At 43.5% G+C, this 16,261-nt stretch overlaps 1 protein-coding gene across 1 annotated transcript in view; it reads right to left on the bottom strand.

Moving 5' to 3' along the window:
• kcnh3 (potassium voltage-gated channel, subfamily H (eag-related), member 3) overlaps positions 1-16,261 on the bottom strand; it is an 83,967-nt gene that overhangs the window by 16,417 nt on the left and 51,289 nt on the right. Inside the window, exons 2-7 of the mRNA XM_047342732.1 lie at positions 12,202-12,435; positions 8,748-8,882; positions 5,676-5,815; positions 4,685-4,955; positions 2,920-3,077; positions 2,233-2,434 (exon numbers count right to left, since the gene is read on the bottom strand). Of these exons, the coding sequence (XP_047198688.1) occupies positions 2,233-2,434; positions 2,920-3,077; positions 4,685-4,955; positions 5,676-5,815; positions 8,748-8,882; positions 12,202-12,435 (1,140 nt within the window). The remainder of the gene's footprint in view (positions 1-2,232; positions 2,435-2,919; positions 3,078-4,684; positions 4,956-5,675; positions 5,816-8,747; positions 8,883-12,201; positions 12,436-16,261) is intronic.

The raw sequence follows: 16,261 nt of genomic DNA, 5'->3' as shown, positions 1-16,261 counted from the left end.
AGTCCTTGAATCCAGATTAAGAGATAAAATAAAAGTCCACATTTTCTTTAACAAACGTCCGATGACTTGATCTCACTGAGCTGCACCGAAGAGACGGAGGATTCAAGTTAATCTTACAAGTACCAAGACAGCAGCTCAGCTCTAGAGGAAGGGAGGAAGGAAAACAAGGAGGGAGGACATAAGGAGGCAGGGTGGAGAGGAGGAAGTGAGGGATGAAGGATGAAATGAGAAACAGTGTTTGTGAGTAGACGAGCGGAGAAGTGAAGCCCAGAAGAGCCACCGGAGGCAGAGTCAGGAAAAGAAAGACGGCAAGCCTGGGGAGTATGAATAATACAATATGGATGCATCCGCTCATTGATCTCTGGCATCAAACACTTCAGCTCTGACCTTGGGTGTGTGTGTGTGTGTGTGTGTGTGTGTGTGTCTGTGTGTGTTCTCAGTGCAGACCAGCCTGGCAGCATAAATAAGCAGAAGTGACAGAGTAGCTGCGAGCAGAGTCCCACTCCAGCAGCTAAACCAACAACATTAAAGGATTTAACACCTGAGTAGTTTCCTAATTACTTTGTCATTAGCACAACTTAACCTCCGTCACCCACAGGAAATGTGGAGCCGACTTCACAACACACAACATGAAATACATGCGGGGACGTGGAGGGAGTCACTGAGGGGGGGACACTTTCAACTTGGACATCTTGAGTTTTTTCCCCCAGAATATTTTATAATAAATCTAATTTTTATTTACCTACAATGACAATACATTTTCTAAAGAAGCTGTTCTCTGGAATTCACCTGCACACAGAAAAAAGAGATTTGAATGTAGGTTGAGGTTCTGTGCAGCTCATCCTGCGTCTTTTTTAAATGTTAGTGTTTTTATTCTTTCTTTTATTCTTATGTTTAAATCTTACTTGTGTGTATTTTATTTAGAAGAGCTTCATAAATAAAGATATATAACTAAAGACATTATATTATTTTCTCTGTCCGAGGTGCTGATGTCTCAGTGGAGCAGAGCTGAATTCGTAGGAGCTCTCCATGGTCCTGATCATCAGTTGGACCTCACACCAGGATTTACCAACAAAACCAGTTTGTGTTGGAGTTTAATTCACATTTTCCCATAACACAAATCCACTACAGATTAAACATGAACATAGTTTACTTCGTCGTTACATAAAATAACTTCAGCTTCTGTGAGTGTTTTAGAGTCGATCCATTTTTTGAATCTTTCTCCTGAAGTTTCAGTTTTACTTTAAACCGTTCAGATGCTTCTCTGCTCTGAGGGTGTGAGATATTTTTTGTGTACTGTTTGCCCTTGTGTTAGTTTTCAAAAATCTGGATATTAAAAATTGAAGATGTGGACTGTATATTTGTTTTGGCTCTGCAGCCGGCTCCTGTAACACCTTCTAAAGGCTGAAGGCCTCTAAGGGTCAAAGGCTTCATGTGGAAACCTGCAGTCTGTACAACAACATACATGTTATATCCACGTCTCTGTCCTCTTCTTCTGTCCTCTTCTGTCCACTGTGGCTCGTATAACAACCACAGCTCCATCAGGGGCAGTAACGAGGACCAAGTTTCCACTGAATCTCTCCAACGTACGAGCCAAGTGACGGACGGAGCAGCTAAACGTATGGAGATGCCGATATCAGAGCTGTGTTGTTAATCACAGCTGTTAAGGTCAGTTAAGGTCAGACTGTCTCGTCGTCCCCTGGATTCCTCTCATCTCTCTAAATGTTAAATTGAGGGACATGAATTGACTCCTGTCGTTATGTGGTTTGCTGAAAGGACAACGATGGGCAGCTCTGGACGGATCGATGAGGGAGACGGAGGGAGGATGACTCAGTGAGTGAGAGTAAACAAAGAGGAACACATGGAAGTAACAGTGAATCTCAACATGTGAGCAGGATAGTTACTAAAAAACAAAACTGTAAAATACAAGCTCTCCTCCCAGAGGAAATGGACCACGATGCTTCTTCTGCAATAAATAACCTGGGTACAGGATTTTTAAAATACGACAACAACAACACTTCAGTCTGTTCCCTTATGAAATCACCAGTGAAACAACGACACGTCGCTTCTATAAAGTTTTGGATTGTATAAAAGTATAAGAAACAAAAAGCACTTAAAAGGAAAGGTACACAGCCTGAGTACAGTTGTGTAGTACACAAGTACAGTTACTTCAGCAGCTGTAGTAAAAGTACTGCTAACGCTGTGTCTGGTTGAAGAAAGGTTCTTACTGACCGATATCCCAGGAGCCCGGACTCTCGATCTCCTTGCGGCCGATGAAGTACCAGACGCAGGCCATCCAGTGAGCGAGCAGGGCGAACATGGACATGAGCAGCGTCAGGACCACGGCGCTGTACTGGGAGTAGCGCTCCAGCTTCTGCAGCAGCCGCAGCAGCCGCAGCAGCCGCACCGTCTTCAGCAGGTGGACCCCGAAGTACTGCACAGACAGGATGTAGAGACACAACACATCTGGTCACACACACACACACACACACGTGCAGCATTGAACACGTCATCTTTGAAACGTGGCTCCGAACTAGAATTTAAAAACCAGTCGTGTGATTCTCTTTGCATGAGGAGTGATCTTGAGGAATGCAAAGACCTGCAGCAGCATGTGCACTAACATCAGATTAGCTGAGCGTCATTTGTTTGCCTGAGGAGCAACAGTTGATGTAACGAATCCACACGAGAGTCAGCGACATTAAACATTTGTTTCTCTTCCTGGGAGTTGGGCTCACTGGCCTGTTGGTGTGGAGCAGAGTGTGTGTTTCTCTCTCTCTCGGAAGAAACGAGGATATGAGGTGAATTCAGTAGCTTGATTGGTCACAAACTTTTCAATCGGTCACACGTTGTTTGTCTGTGATAATGCAAACAGATGTGCACACACACACACACACACACACACACACAGAGGAGACTCACCACGCTGACGTTGAAAGCATACAGCAGGTCAAAGGGCAGGGCGGCAATGAGATCGACAAAGAGCCAGGTGGTGACGTAGTGAACGCAGATGGAGCGGGCGTCGTACACTACCTGACCCGACGTGCTCACAAAAGTGGTTCGAAAGTTCAGCACAATGTCTGCAGAGGACGACAACAACAGCAGGGGGCGACAGCAGGAGTTAGCACCACGACAGGAAGTGATTAGTGTCACATGATCATCACACGGCGACGAAGAACACAGAGAGCAATGGATTCTGAACCAGTCACTTTACACCGGGACAGTTACAGTCTCAGAATATGCACATGGACACTCAGGCTTGATTTGAGACGTCAACAAATGAAATAAGTAAATGTTCCATCTCAGGCTGGTTTTATGTCTCACATGTTAAATGGTCCCAAACACATCTCTGAGCTGCTTTACTCCCTTTTCTCCTGCTTTTCGAGAACTTGTCTGTTGGTTTGTTGGTTTGTCAGCAGGATTAATAAAAGTCTTAAGGTTTTAATTAATTCATTAAAAGCAGCGTATCAACAGAAATGAATGAAGAATCGGACCTGACACCAGGTTTAAATCCACTATTGAAGGTATTGATGAACCCACCGGCCTGTTTACTTCTTACAAATGAAATATCGACTGACGGGAGTCGGCCTTTTGACTGCGTGTGGCTCATATAATTTCATTGCAGAGGTTTATTGATGGCGAGCTCGTGTTCACTGTTTTCCATTAAGGGAAATTGTCCAGTGACGAGCGCTCATCCTAGTTTCCTACAGACGGGAACAAAGAGGCCTGTTGAGCTCAAATGACTCAAATCTGTTCACCGTCATTAAAAACTTCAGCCGGACTTTCCTTACGAGCAATGAGCCGCTCAGATAAAGGCTCTTTATTGAGTTTCCGTCAGGGAAGGTGGACGAGGAGCAAACGGACGAACGTCTCAGTCACTAAGTCGTGTTAATTACTGACGTTGGAAAAAGGGAAACTCATCAAACAGAAGGTAACAGCAGCTTGAACGTGTGTTTAACCACGAGAGGATTTTAAAACCTCGTGTTTTCACCGTTTGCTTGTTTGATCATAGGAAAGATTAAAAAAAACTACATGATGGAAAAACACGAAACTTGGAGGACGGGTCGGGAAAGAACTGATTAAATGTTTGGTGCGAATCCAGAATCACTTTCTTTAACATTGTGATTTCGTTGAGAGATTAGTTAAAGGATCTGGATACAAATATTCAGACATGTTTAGGAGACATTTATGAGTTTGTGCAATTTGGCGAGGAGTCTAAAATCAGGATCTAGTGATTTTAAAGCTGCTTTCAGACCTGAGGTGGACTGAACGATCTCCTGACTTTCTCCTGAGGGGCTGAGTGAGAACCTAATGTCTGAGTGAGAGACTCTGGACTTTCTCCAGAGTTTCTCCTGCCAGGCCACTTGGAGAAACTCTGGAGAAGACGAGTGCTGGTGAAGTTTCTAAAACGGGACAGATGCACAAATGAAAAACACAAAAAGAAAACAAATACCTCAGGATGAAAAAGTGGAGCCACACACGTAAAAGACACCAACGACGATGTGAAGAGAGTTCTTGGTGATAAAGGCCGGTGTCGATGTGCCCTCGACAGAAACCCCCCCTCACCTGAGCGCTCCAGATGTTCTGTGTTGTTACACATCTGTTGTTCATGTGTAGAACTCATGATGGGACCTTTGGGTTCAGCTGTAGCAGGATGTGTGTGCGTGTGGACACAGTAACCTCTCACCTAAAATAAACAGGATCTCCACGAGGATGTCGCTGACGCTGGGCGGGGTTCGGGGGAAGCTGCTGCTGCCGCTGCTGCCGCCGTCGTCCCGCCCCCCCACCACCGTGAAGCACACGTTGTAGGGCACGGTGACGGCCACGTAGAAGGTCGCCAGCAGAATCAACCAATCCCAGCCGGCCTTGAAGGTCCCGTAGTGGAGGAGGATGAAGCGGGACTTCTGAATGGCTGCTACTTTGTACTCTGGGATCGGAGGTTTGTCCCCGAACATGTTCTACGACAGGGATGAAATTACAGGGTGAATAAAATCTACATAAATAAAAAACTATTCACTGGCTATTCATTTTTTTTTCATTTAATTTAATGAAGCAGCCATGGAAACTGGGTCTCACACATTTTAACTTCTTTATATTGCACAGTTTTTAATGAAATGGCAGCAGAAGCAGATAGAGAACGATTTGGGGAAATGTTTTTAAGACTCAGGAGATTTCTTCTGCATAGATTTAATGAGTCAATCTGGGAAAATGGATAATTAGGTTCCTGTTTGCACGTAGCTCAGACTTAATGCAGTCGAATGCAATAAATCCTTTAATGAGCATAATAATGTTTCTTGTTGTTACATTTCACTATTTTCACACTGTTTATATCAGTGAGCGTCGACTCTATAACTCAAACACTGTAATTTAACATCATCACAAAAATGATCCGACACTTCAGAACGACCGTGACCTTGAATCAACGCTGAACATTACGACCTTGATGATTTATTCCAGGATTTTATCTGAGTGAAACAAACAAACAGCAGAAAACTCATCATCTGTCAGTTTTCACCTGTTTTCACTGAAAGACATGTTTTTAAAGAAGGGAACAGAAGATATTTAATGTCCTCATCAGTCGTAAACTTATCCTGTAAAAAAAGCTTCTGTTTAAACGCAACGTGAAGAGAAACACCAACGAGCTGCTCATTAAGAAAGAGGAACATGCAGAGACTCACGTTGTTGATCTTCAGTTTGCTCTTGTCTTGTTTCTGCAGGTGTCCTGACAGGTGGTAGAGCACGGCTCGGCTGCGGCGCCGGTTGCTGTTGAAGCCTTGAGGGCGAGTCACCTGGTGCACCTCCAGCCCCGTCTCCTCGTCTGTGGGGGGGGAAGGAAACTGAGCTGAGACACGATTCAAACTACAACATCACAGGGGTTAGAAACCAGAGTCGGTCTCCTCATCAAACAGCAGCTTCTCTCGACCTGGAGACTCTGACAGGTGAGCGCTGAAGGTCGAGAAAACACGACATGTAACTTGTTCCACATCATTAAAACCAAGTCTGACCATCATGTGTCTCAGTGAGAAACACACGTGATGACATGTCAGCTCTTTGTTCACACGTCGGACTGTTTCTCCGTGTGATATCCTCACGTGCACACGTTGATCCAAGTTTATGTTGAAATATTTGATTCTGATCTGCCTTTTGTGTTTCCTAAGGATCTACGCTGCCACAACTGCTGCGACATCTCACTCCTGTCCTTTAATGAAGATTAATTATCTTAATTAATTAAGTTAAGTCATCAACATGCAGGTGAGACACAAACTGAAATCTCTGCAGGCTCAGAAAGAGAGAAGGTAGATTCCAGAAGTCGTGGAACCAGACAGAAAACACCAGAGAAGAGCAGAGTGATCAACCAGGATGTAACCTTGTTGTTGTTGTTGTTGTTTCTGGTGCACGTTCACTGCACAAATCAACAGTGAGCATGTGCGAAGTAAGACTCAAGTTAAAGAGTTTAAAATCTGCACTTTAAAAATCTCTGTTTTAAAAAACCAGCGCGTGTGAGTTGCAGTGAATCTCAGTCTGATTCTAAAAGGCTTGTTTATCTTGACAGTTCCTTTGTTTGAGCAGAATTAAACAGTCGGATCTTCACCGAGCTGGATCCTGAACGAGTCGTCAGCCTCTTCACTCCGAGTCAACCTCACCAACCTGTTCTGCATTTCAAACTAAACCTCACATCCCGACGAGCGAAGTGCCAGAAGTGAGACGTGGAGCCGGTCGACAGCTGGATGAGTTGGTTTGTGTCGAACCCGTCTTTCCTTTCCCTCATTTTCTACCTGTCACTTTTCCCCTCTTTTCATTTCCCCCTCACGGTTCCTTCGCTGAGATGTGAACATGAACAGTTATCGTCAAGTCACAGCGACGATTTGGAAAAATAGAAGCGGCTGAAACCCTCTCTTTGTCCGTCGCCCTCTCGTCTTGACTCATTGTTCGTCTCCGCCGTGCACAGAACTCAACGTAACGTAAAATGTGATAACTCGTTCGGTTTGTGAAACGCAGCGAATGAAAGGCGGCTTCAATCATTTCCACAGTGAAGCGATAAGACAGTCGAGCCCAATGAGAGACCTGAGGGGCAAGTGGGGGGGGGGGAATTGGATAAGTGATTTCCAGCAGGTGCTACCTCCCACAGACAGCAAATCTAAAAAAGACTAAAGATTTAAACACCCTGCTTGATCTAAAGAGGCTTGATTACTCCGCTTCGCCCCCTGGAGGGAGATGTGTTGTGTTCGGATCGTGAGGTTTAACAACAGGAAGTGAAACACAAACCTTCTGTAACACGTGGGAATCGGATCCTTCAGCTTCGCATGAGGCAGTTATTTAAAAATCTGTTCTCACCAGAGTGTGAAAACAACTCCAGGCAAAACATTGTTGATGGAGAATCAAATCAATAATTTGTGCAGAAAGAAGAAAAATACAGCAACAGATTCATGAGGTAAATATGTTTCTGTTGGTCAGATTTTTATTAAAAATTCATTTCAGGCAACAGGCAAAAAAAACAACGAGTGTGAATTTGTCTCAGTAGTTTTCAGAATCGACTGTGACGCCCGGAGCCGATTCGCTCTGAGCTCATGAATCCAAAAGGTTGTTTGCTTCAGTCTCACGATGTTTGTAACGTCACGAACTTTGTCACTTGAACACAAACGTCTTGTTTTGTGAAACTGAAGCTGTCGTTCTTTGGATTAAAGTCTGAGATTGAACTGATGTTTTCATTTATCGTAACGATGAGAACGTTTCACAAGATGTATTTTTACGTCCTGAAGTCTGAGAGCCAACATCTGCATATTTGCATATTTCCAGCATCAATGAATTCCTCAATGCCTCTAATTAACTCACAGAGACGTCTTCCCTCAAGTATCTGCACATTTCACAGCGGATGATGAAACGTGTGTTTATCTCTGACAGACTCTTTATGTGTCGCCACGTGCACTTTATTAGAGGCACTCATTCATATCAATGTAATTTTCAAACAGGCATTTATTTAATCAGGCTGAGATTTACACTGGGGAGAAGACGCGAGATGAAAGATGGAAAAGATAAGAGCTATTAAAATTATTAATAGACGCCTAATCGTCGTTTGCCCGAAACAAAGAAAGCTGTTGTGACTCTTCACAGCTGAAGACAAAACCTTATACGTGGAATTATTCACTGATGAAAATCATGTTCCAACGCTCCAGCGAAGATGAGTCATGAGACAGAAGATGATTTTATTTGAATCTGTGAATGTGAAACTACAGCAGCTGCCATTATACATAATAAACTGTGGTCGGCAGGTATTAGAGGAAATTGTGCCTTTGTTCAGTTTAGAGTATTTCATCTTTTTCCTTTTAACATTTTAGTTATTAGTTAATATATATCAACAGCCTGAGTCTCACCACCTTCTGTAACTGTGCATCTGGAATTCAGCTCTCGACTTCTTCAGAAACGAGCTGTGACATCGACGTGTTAATGGTGTTTGTTTGATTTTATGTGCTAACAATATCAATCATAGGTGATGATAAAAAGTGGCCCTCAAAATAAATATGGTACGTTATTTATAAAACATCCATTGATATGATTTAGGGTTTAAGTTTCTGGAAGTTCCCCTGAGGCTCCGTGGTGACTTGGTGATTTTGGCGTTTGGACAAACCTCAGAAAGCGAGTTCAGGACGTTCAGGTGAGTAAAGTTTATAAGTTCAAGAAGCCTGAAGACGTTTGGATCATCTTCCACCAGCAGAACTGTGAGCAGGACGATGTGGTGTCTTTGAACTCACCGGTGTCGGGGCCGTGTGCTGGGTCATGGTCCTTCTTCTTGTCGGAGATGTCTTTGTGGGACACGAGGTACAGAACCACTTCACCCTTTTCATTCTTGATGGGCACGATGTCCAGGAGACACCAGAACTGTGAACCTGCAGAGACACACACAGACAAACATGGTCTCTGTCCTTCTGGCTTCACTGTTCTCTGCATGTTAATGCTACAGTGACACTAGTGAATGAATCCACTGTAAATACCCACAATCCCCTGCTTTGACAACGTGGTGACAACTGGTTTCATTTCTCACCAACGACCAGTGATGGAAACATCATCAATTAGATGAGATGTGTTAGGTCCTAATGGATTTTAACAGACTAACACAATGTGCCACTGATTAACTCATAATTAGAAACTGTTGATTGTCCTTCAGTGACAGAGGAAAGTGAACGAGCCGCCTGCAGCTGATACCTCGACTCTGACGATGGGACAAGTTCCATGAGAATCCATCTCATTAGGTTTTGAGACATTTCACTCAAAACCAGAAATGTGAACGTCACCGTGGTGACAGAGGAGAACGGTGTTCGATGGATGAGGATTCAATATCTGAGTCTGTACACGTTTCATAGAAGTTCATCCAAACATCCAATAATACAAACATACAAACATCCAATAATACCAACATCCAATAATACAAACATACAAACATCCAATAATACAAACATACAAACATCCAGCCAAAGGTTTTTCATTGTGGATCAGAGATGTGGACAAACAGTGGACGTTCTTCTCGACTGTTTTCTGTGTCACTGCAGCCTCTCATGTTTGTTTCTGGCCGACAGGAGCAGAACCTGACGTGGAACCTGATGGAACCTGCGTGGAACCTGACGTGGAACCTGACCTGACGTGGAACCTGACGTAGAACCTGACGTGGAACCTGACGTGGAACCTGACGTAGAACCTGACGTAGAACCTGACGTGGAACCTGACGTAGAACCTGACGTAGAACCTGACGTGGAACCTGACGTAGAACCTGACGTGGAACCTGATGTAGAACCTGACGTAGAACCTGACGTGGAACCTGACGTGGAACCTGACGTTGTCTCCATCTTTATTACTGCCAGGAAAAATCCCAAACTAAATATTCCTCTCTCAGTATTTTCAGTATCGTCTGTGACTCGTCTGTGACTCTGTCCAAAGATCATTTATTCCAATTCCTGAACAAGAGGTTTTCAAAGTCAGTGATTTCCTAGAACAGATGTGTCCAGATGTTTTTAACATCACTCAAACGTCTGTCTGGGACTGTTTCCAGCTGTGTCTTTGTTTGACTGGTGTCAGTGAGGACAGTGTGTGTGGGACTGACTCACGTGTCCATGTTCACTGTGATGAGGGGACAAGTCTCTCAGTGAAACACATGAATAAACGTGTTCAACTTTGTGAGCAGAACTGATCCCGTCTTATTTTGGTCTTTTCTCTGCTGCCGGTACAAAGAAAAACATGGGACTCATAAATATGATGATGAATCAGAACCAGTGACCCCTGCTGGCTGCTACATAAACACGTGAAATCCCACTGAAACAAGCTGCTCTGGTTTCGTGTTACTCAGCTTTAATCTCCGACCCGTGACACCATGAGCTGCGGTTCGTACACGGCCGACAGTTTCCTGGGACTGGAGCCCGGCGGCGGATCATGTACGTTCACGATGCGTTTCAAGAAGCGGGCGGAGGATTAGCTCCATAAAAACACCCCGGCTCATATTGAGGCTGGATTTGTCCCTTTGACTGGAACCCGGTGGTAAACAGAGACAGTTAAAACTACCGTCGTCTGTTCTGCCTCCACATGAATAACTGAGGGAAACCTGTTGATTATTATTCATTCATTGGAGCATATTGTTATTCATGTAATATGGATATTTAAATTCACCAGTAACCGAACAGACTCTGAACAGGAACACACACGTTTTCACTTTCCCTGATTTCACCTCTGAGTCGTTTCTGAATGTGAGAAGAACAGCAAGAAGCTTATTCCTTAACAAGACTAAATTTAAATTAAGACAATATGTTTAATTTAATACTCTTGATACACGCTCTCCTTAATATCCCATATAAAACTTAATAAACTTTATAAACCAACAGTTTATCATAATATTAGCTAAAAAAGTACTTGTAACAATTCAGTTCAATTGCATTTGACTGACTTTAATAACCAAACCACTCTCAGGACTTGATTCAGGACTTTTCAGAGTGGGTGTTTGTCTTGTGTATTTATCGGCCTCGTTATGAAAAGAGCAGCTGAAGCCAGATGTCTTGTGTTGTACAGTAAATCCTGTGGATATGAATATGAGGGTCGACTCTAAATGCAATTTTAAAAACTGAGCCCGAGGCGTCAGTGAGAACTGGATATGAATGTGTTTATTCTTTCTCCTCGTTCCCCTGGAGAAAAGCTCTGATGCTAACGCGAGCGCACGGAGAGTCGACAGGAGCACGGACCGTCTCCTCTGTGATCTGTGTGTTTGTTTAATGTCCGTCTGCAGAAGAGGCTTCTATCTCAGGTCACATGTGACTCCTCTTCACCTCCTCACTCCCCGTTCTCCACATACATCATTCATCACAGCTTTCACTTATCCATAATTAATAAAGAGCGGATGAATGAGAGTTTCTTCTTCTTCTTCTTTCAGCTCTTTATTCACATTCAAGATTTCTCCTTTTCCATGTTTTCACTTCACTCCTCTTCCCTCAGCTCCTCCTGAGGATCTGAACAAACCCCAGAGAGGAAACTTCTCCTGCAGCGTCTGAGCTTCATTCCTGTTTTCTACCATTTCTCTACCATTTAGAATTCTTTGTTCTGCTGAATCATGTGATTAACTGTGTTGAAATGCATGAAGCTGCTATTGTGAGAAGAAAGCTCGTTAAAGAACCACAGTCCAATGTGAACACGTGAATTATCTCCACCAAGAAGCTGTTTGTCCGTTAGCAGGATCATATTAAAACTACCGAACCCATTTCCATGAAATTCTGTTGAGTTAAATATTGGAGCAGATTTTGAATTGATTATAGATGGATTATAGATTTATAATTTGACCTCTGTGTTGTTTTTGAATGTCCCTGTGCAGCATGAATTTATTACTGTGTATCAAATGTGCTTTATAAATAAAACACACACTCACGAGTAACAGATACAAGAGTGAAAGATAAGTTCTCACATGAGAGAGAATTACACAACAGGTCACCTGCAGGTTCCTGCTCAGCTGCAGCTGAAACTCCGAGGTTTGACTGTCTGCATGGACGGTAAATACGTTATGGGTCACAGCATGAGTGCGTGAGCTGGAAACATCGTTGCACACGGTTACACAACGCAGCAACGGTGCAGTACGCATTCTACATCCACACTAAATAAACACATTTCTTTTTCTGCTGCAAAACATAAATTAACAGCAGATCCACACACGAGCACTTTGACTTCTTCTCGTCTCACCTTCCTTCTTGTAGAACACCAGCTCGGTCTTGAACTCCTTCCTCTCGTCCAGGGCTCCTTGGATCTGAGCCGTCGACCCGTCGCTGGTTTCCGGGCCGTACAGGAAGTGACACGCGCAGCTCTTCTGCATGAGCTCGGCGCGGGCGTAGCCGGTGAGCTCGCAGAACCCGTCCGAGCAGTACACGATGGGGTAGAGGGACTGGACCTGGGCGTTCCCCAGAACAAAGTTACTGTCTGTGAGGAGAGAGAAGAGAAAAGAGATGAATTCATATAATACTCTGATTGTTCGTTGAAAAGCACTTTGTTACTTGTATTTTTATTATTATTAATAATAATGGGACTGAAAGGAAGACAAGATTTCGGCTCTTTGACATTCTATTCTATTCTATTTGTAAAGCGCCCCATGTGGGACTAATACAGGATTATCTTATTTTATCTTATCTTATCTTATCTTATCTTATCTTATCTTAAATCGTTCCATGTTCAGACGCTCAGAGACAACAACACGTTGGACAGTGCGTCCGTCCAATCAGAGACAACCTTGTCGATGGCAGGTAAAAGTTAATGCTGTTTGTTATTGTGTTATTTCTATTTCTCGTCTCGTATCTTGGATTTCGTTTCTATTTCACCGTGATCTTTATGTCACAGAGACTTTTATCGTCCAGTGAAGAGTAAACCCTCCGGGGACCAAACTGAGAAAACTTCAAAGGCATTTTCAATTTAATACACTGATGAGTATTTGTACAACACGTCTCACATCTGCAGCTCGGATCCCCAAAAATAATCCAACGTCAACATGTAACCCGTCAAAGGAAGAGTCACGACGTGTTTGCAAGGATTCTACGTTAATTTATTTCAAAAATAATCAAACTGTTGCTCATGAAAACTGCCTGATTGAGAGAGAGAGAGAGAGAGAGAGAGAGAGAGAGAGAGAGAGAGAGAGAGAGAGAGGAGGAGGAGGAGGAGAGAGGGGAGGAGAGAGAGAGAGAGGAGAGGGAGGAGAGAGAGAGAGGGGGAGAGAGAGAGAGAGAGAGAGAGAGAGAGAGAGAAGAGAGGGGGAGGAGAGAGAGAGAGAGAGAGAGAGAGAGAGAGAGAGAGAGAGAGAGGGAGAGAGGAGAGGGAGAGAGAGAGAGAGAGAGAGAGAGAGAGAGAGAGAGAGAGAGAGAGGGAAGGGGGAGAGCGGAGGATCGGTAACAGGAATCGAACTGGTGACGTAAACACTGTCAGGAGTCGTCGCAGAAGCTTCTGAGGTTTAGTTAATTGACGCCCTCAGGCCCCCTCCAGGTACTGCGTTGTGTAAAGGCAGGAACATGATCCTCTGTTTACCTGCTTCACGAACACAGACACACTCTCAGGCTGTACATCAGAGTGTGTGTGTGTGTGTGTGTGTGTGTGTGTGTGTGTGTGTGTGTGTGTGTGTGTGTGTGTGTGTGCATAAATAACAAGTGGAAAATACTGCCGGTGCATATTCAGTTCATGGGCCCGGACACGTAGAATCGGTGAAGGCTCTAAATGGACTATTTATTACTTTGTGCTCAGACGTTCTCATTGATTCATCAGTTCTGGGAGCCTGCGAGGCCCCTGCATTAAATATTTCATGGCCTAATAATGATGCGTGAAGTGTGTGTGTGTGTGTGTGTGTGTGTGTGTGTGTGTGTGTGTGTGTGTGTGTGTGTGTGTGTGTGTGTTGTTGTTTAAAAGTCTCTGTTGCTTTGAGCTCATCTCAAAATGTCAAGACAAGGAACTTTTGCAATCAGAGAGAAAGGAGCAGCAGCGATTAGGATCCATGTTTCTGTGACCGACCAGTCGAGTCTGTCACTCACACACACACACACACACAGAGATCCCTCTCATTAGCTAATTACTCCCTTGTCTGACACATTTACACACTTCCTGTCTCCGGTGATGCTAATGACAACACCACCTCACAGAGAGCTGAAGGCCGTGCACCTTCCTGAAAGTCCCACAGGCTCCAGACGCTCCGAGGCCGAAGCTTCCAGAGACGACTGCAGTAATTACCCGACGAGATTAATATACGCTGTTCAACCTCGTTAATTAATACATTTAGAAACGTACGGACTTCGTCTCCGGTGGGTTTTTTCCTCCGACTGCATTTTTAACATTTCATACTTTTGTGTCAATGTTTGACTTTCAGACTTGTAATTACTAAATGATAAGTCCGGCACAGTTCAGACTCAACAAATCCCACGAAAAGACCAAAATTAACAAAACATTAATCAAAGCTTCGATATGGACCGACAGCTCCGACTCTTTGTGCGGCTCGGAGGCTGCAGCCGCTTCCTCACTGAGCAGGTTGATCTTTACACAACCAGCATCACAGTGAAACTACAGATGAGCGTGGACGAGTCCTTCTGCAGGAGCCCTGGAGACGAGGGGTCGTCGTGACCCAGAGTTACTGTGAGAACACCAGAATTCTGCTTCAGCTCACGGAACAAGTTCTTCTGTGTTCAGAACAACTAACAGAGATTATAAAAAATATAACAGATAACCTGGTATATGGATCTGATTGATGGTGATTCACTGATTTCCACATGATGAGGTTTACCCACAGTCGCAGCAGTTTGATTTTTGTCGTATTGATCCACATTTATCAGAAATCTCATTTATTTCATTAAACAAATCTTAAAATATATAATAACCTTCTGACCAAAGCCAAAGCCGATTCAGATATTAAGGAGTAAAATAAATATAATAATTCTGTCACATAGAAGTTGTCATATCTGTGTATTTCTTATGACATAAAGGCAGATACTTATATGTTTATATAAAAGACTCATATTAACTGATTTATTGGTCAGGTTGTCACCATCATAACATTTTATTTCTAAATGGTAATTCATTTGAATTAAATAGTTAATTTTCATTTAAATTAAATTCAGAAACATGACATTTTAAGCTCTAGCTCTATTTAAAGCATCAGGACAGAGAATCTTACACCGTCAGTGGTTTTAATTCAACGTGAACAAAATCCAGAGCAACGGTGAAGATGAAGACATCGAATCCTCGGAGAAACGAGTTCTGCTCGTTTGATGAGTTTCGTTGGCAGCGACGCAGAGAAATCATTTTCCTTCTGGACCAGATTATTTATACCTGTGGTGTTAATTAATATTAATATTACAGCAACACAGGAATCAGAGCAGAGGAGGAAAAACAGGAGGAAAAACAGGAATAAAAACTACGTCAACAAAGCTTCTTCCACGATGAACTATACGTGTCCGACGACAATCTAATACGATCAAGCAGAATGATGAAGACTTAGATCTTCTCAGGTTTGATGTTGATCTTCTCTGAACGACTTCTCTGATCCACGTCTCTTTCTCCTGCTCGTGGTCTCCAGCAGATCAACCGAGGTTCAGCATCGTCAGCTCTGATATTTCTCACCACTGAATTTCTGAGGAGCTGCTCGTCATGAACGTCTCCGTCAGTAACTTTCTGTGTCTGTCATTATGAGAAGGGCTGAAACCGACCATGTGCAGGGATGGGGGGGAGTGTTTTCATAAAGGCTTCACATCTGTAATCTATTTATCTGTTAATGGTTATTAATGCGTCTTTTCATCTCTTGAACTGGTCAAGGAGCCGTCACCCATCCACCGTCTGTCCTGTTATCTGAAGAGCTGCAGGACATTCTGATCGAAATCCATCACTGAACCTTTTATAACCAATAACTACTGCAGACTTAAAACCCTGTTTGAACAAATTATAGCATTTATCACTGCAAGGAACAGATTAAATGTAGTAAATGTTAACGTTTCACTATTACATCAGTTTGTCCAGTTTAAAGCAATTGATGAATAAATGGCGAACACGTTGTTCGTGCTACTTGTCCTAACATATCCCATCAACACCTCAGAGAGCGGGTTTTAATCAGGCTCCGTCTTCCTGCTGCTTTGCATAGGGTTCGATTTGGTTTGGAGCCGGAGGAGGTTAGAGGACGAATCAGGCGTCGTAGAAAACCAAATAAAAGCCACGAGAGACGTTCGACATCTCCATGAAGCGACGACCAGACACAGAGGCTGGTGGCCGCTGGTTTAGTGACATC

Source organism: Hippoglossus stenolepis, chromosome 13, assembly GCF_022539355.2.
Source record: "Hippoglossus stenolepis isolate QCI-W04-F060 chromosome 13, HSTE1.2, whole genome shotgun sequence".
Classification (NCBI taxonomy): domain Eukaryota; kingdom Metazoa; phylum Chordata; class Actinopteri; order Pleuronectiformes; family Pleuronectidae; genus Hippoglossus; species Hippoglossus stenolepis.
This window is presented reverse-complemented; position numbering and strand designations above follow the sequence as displayed.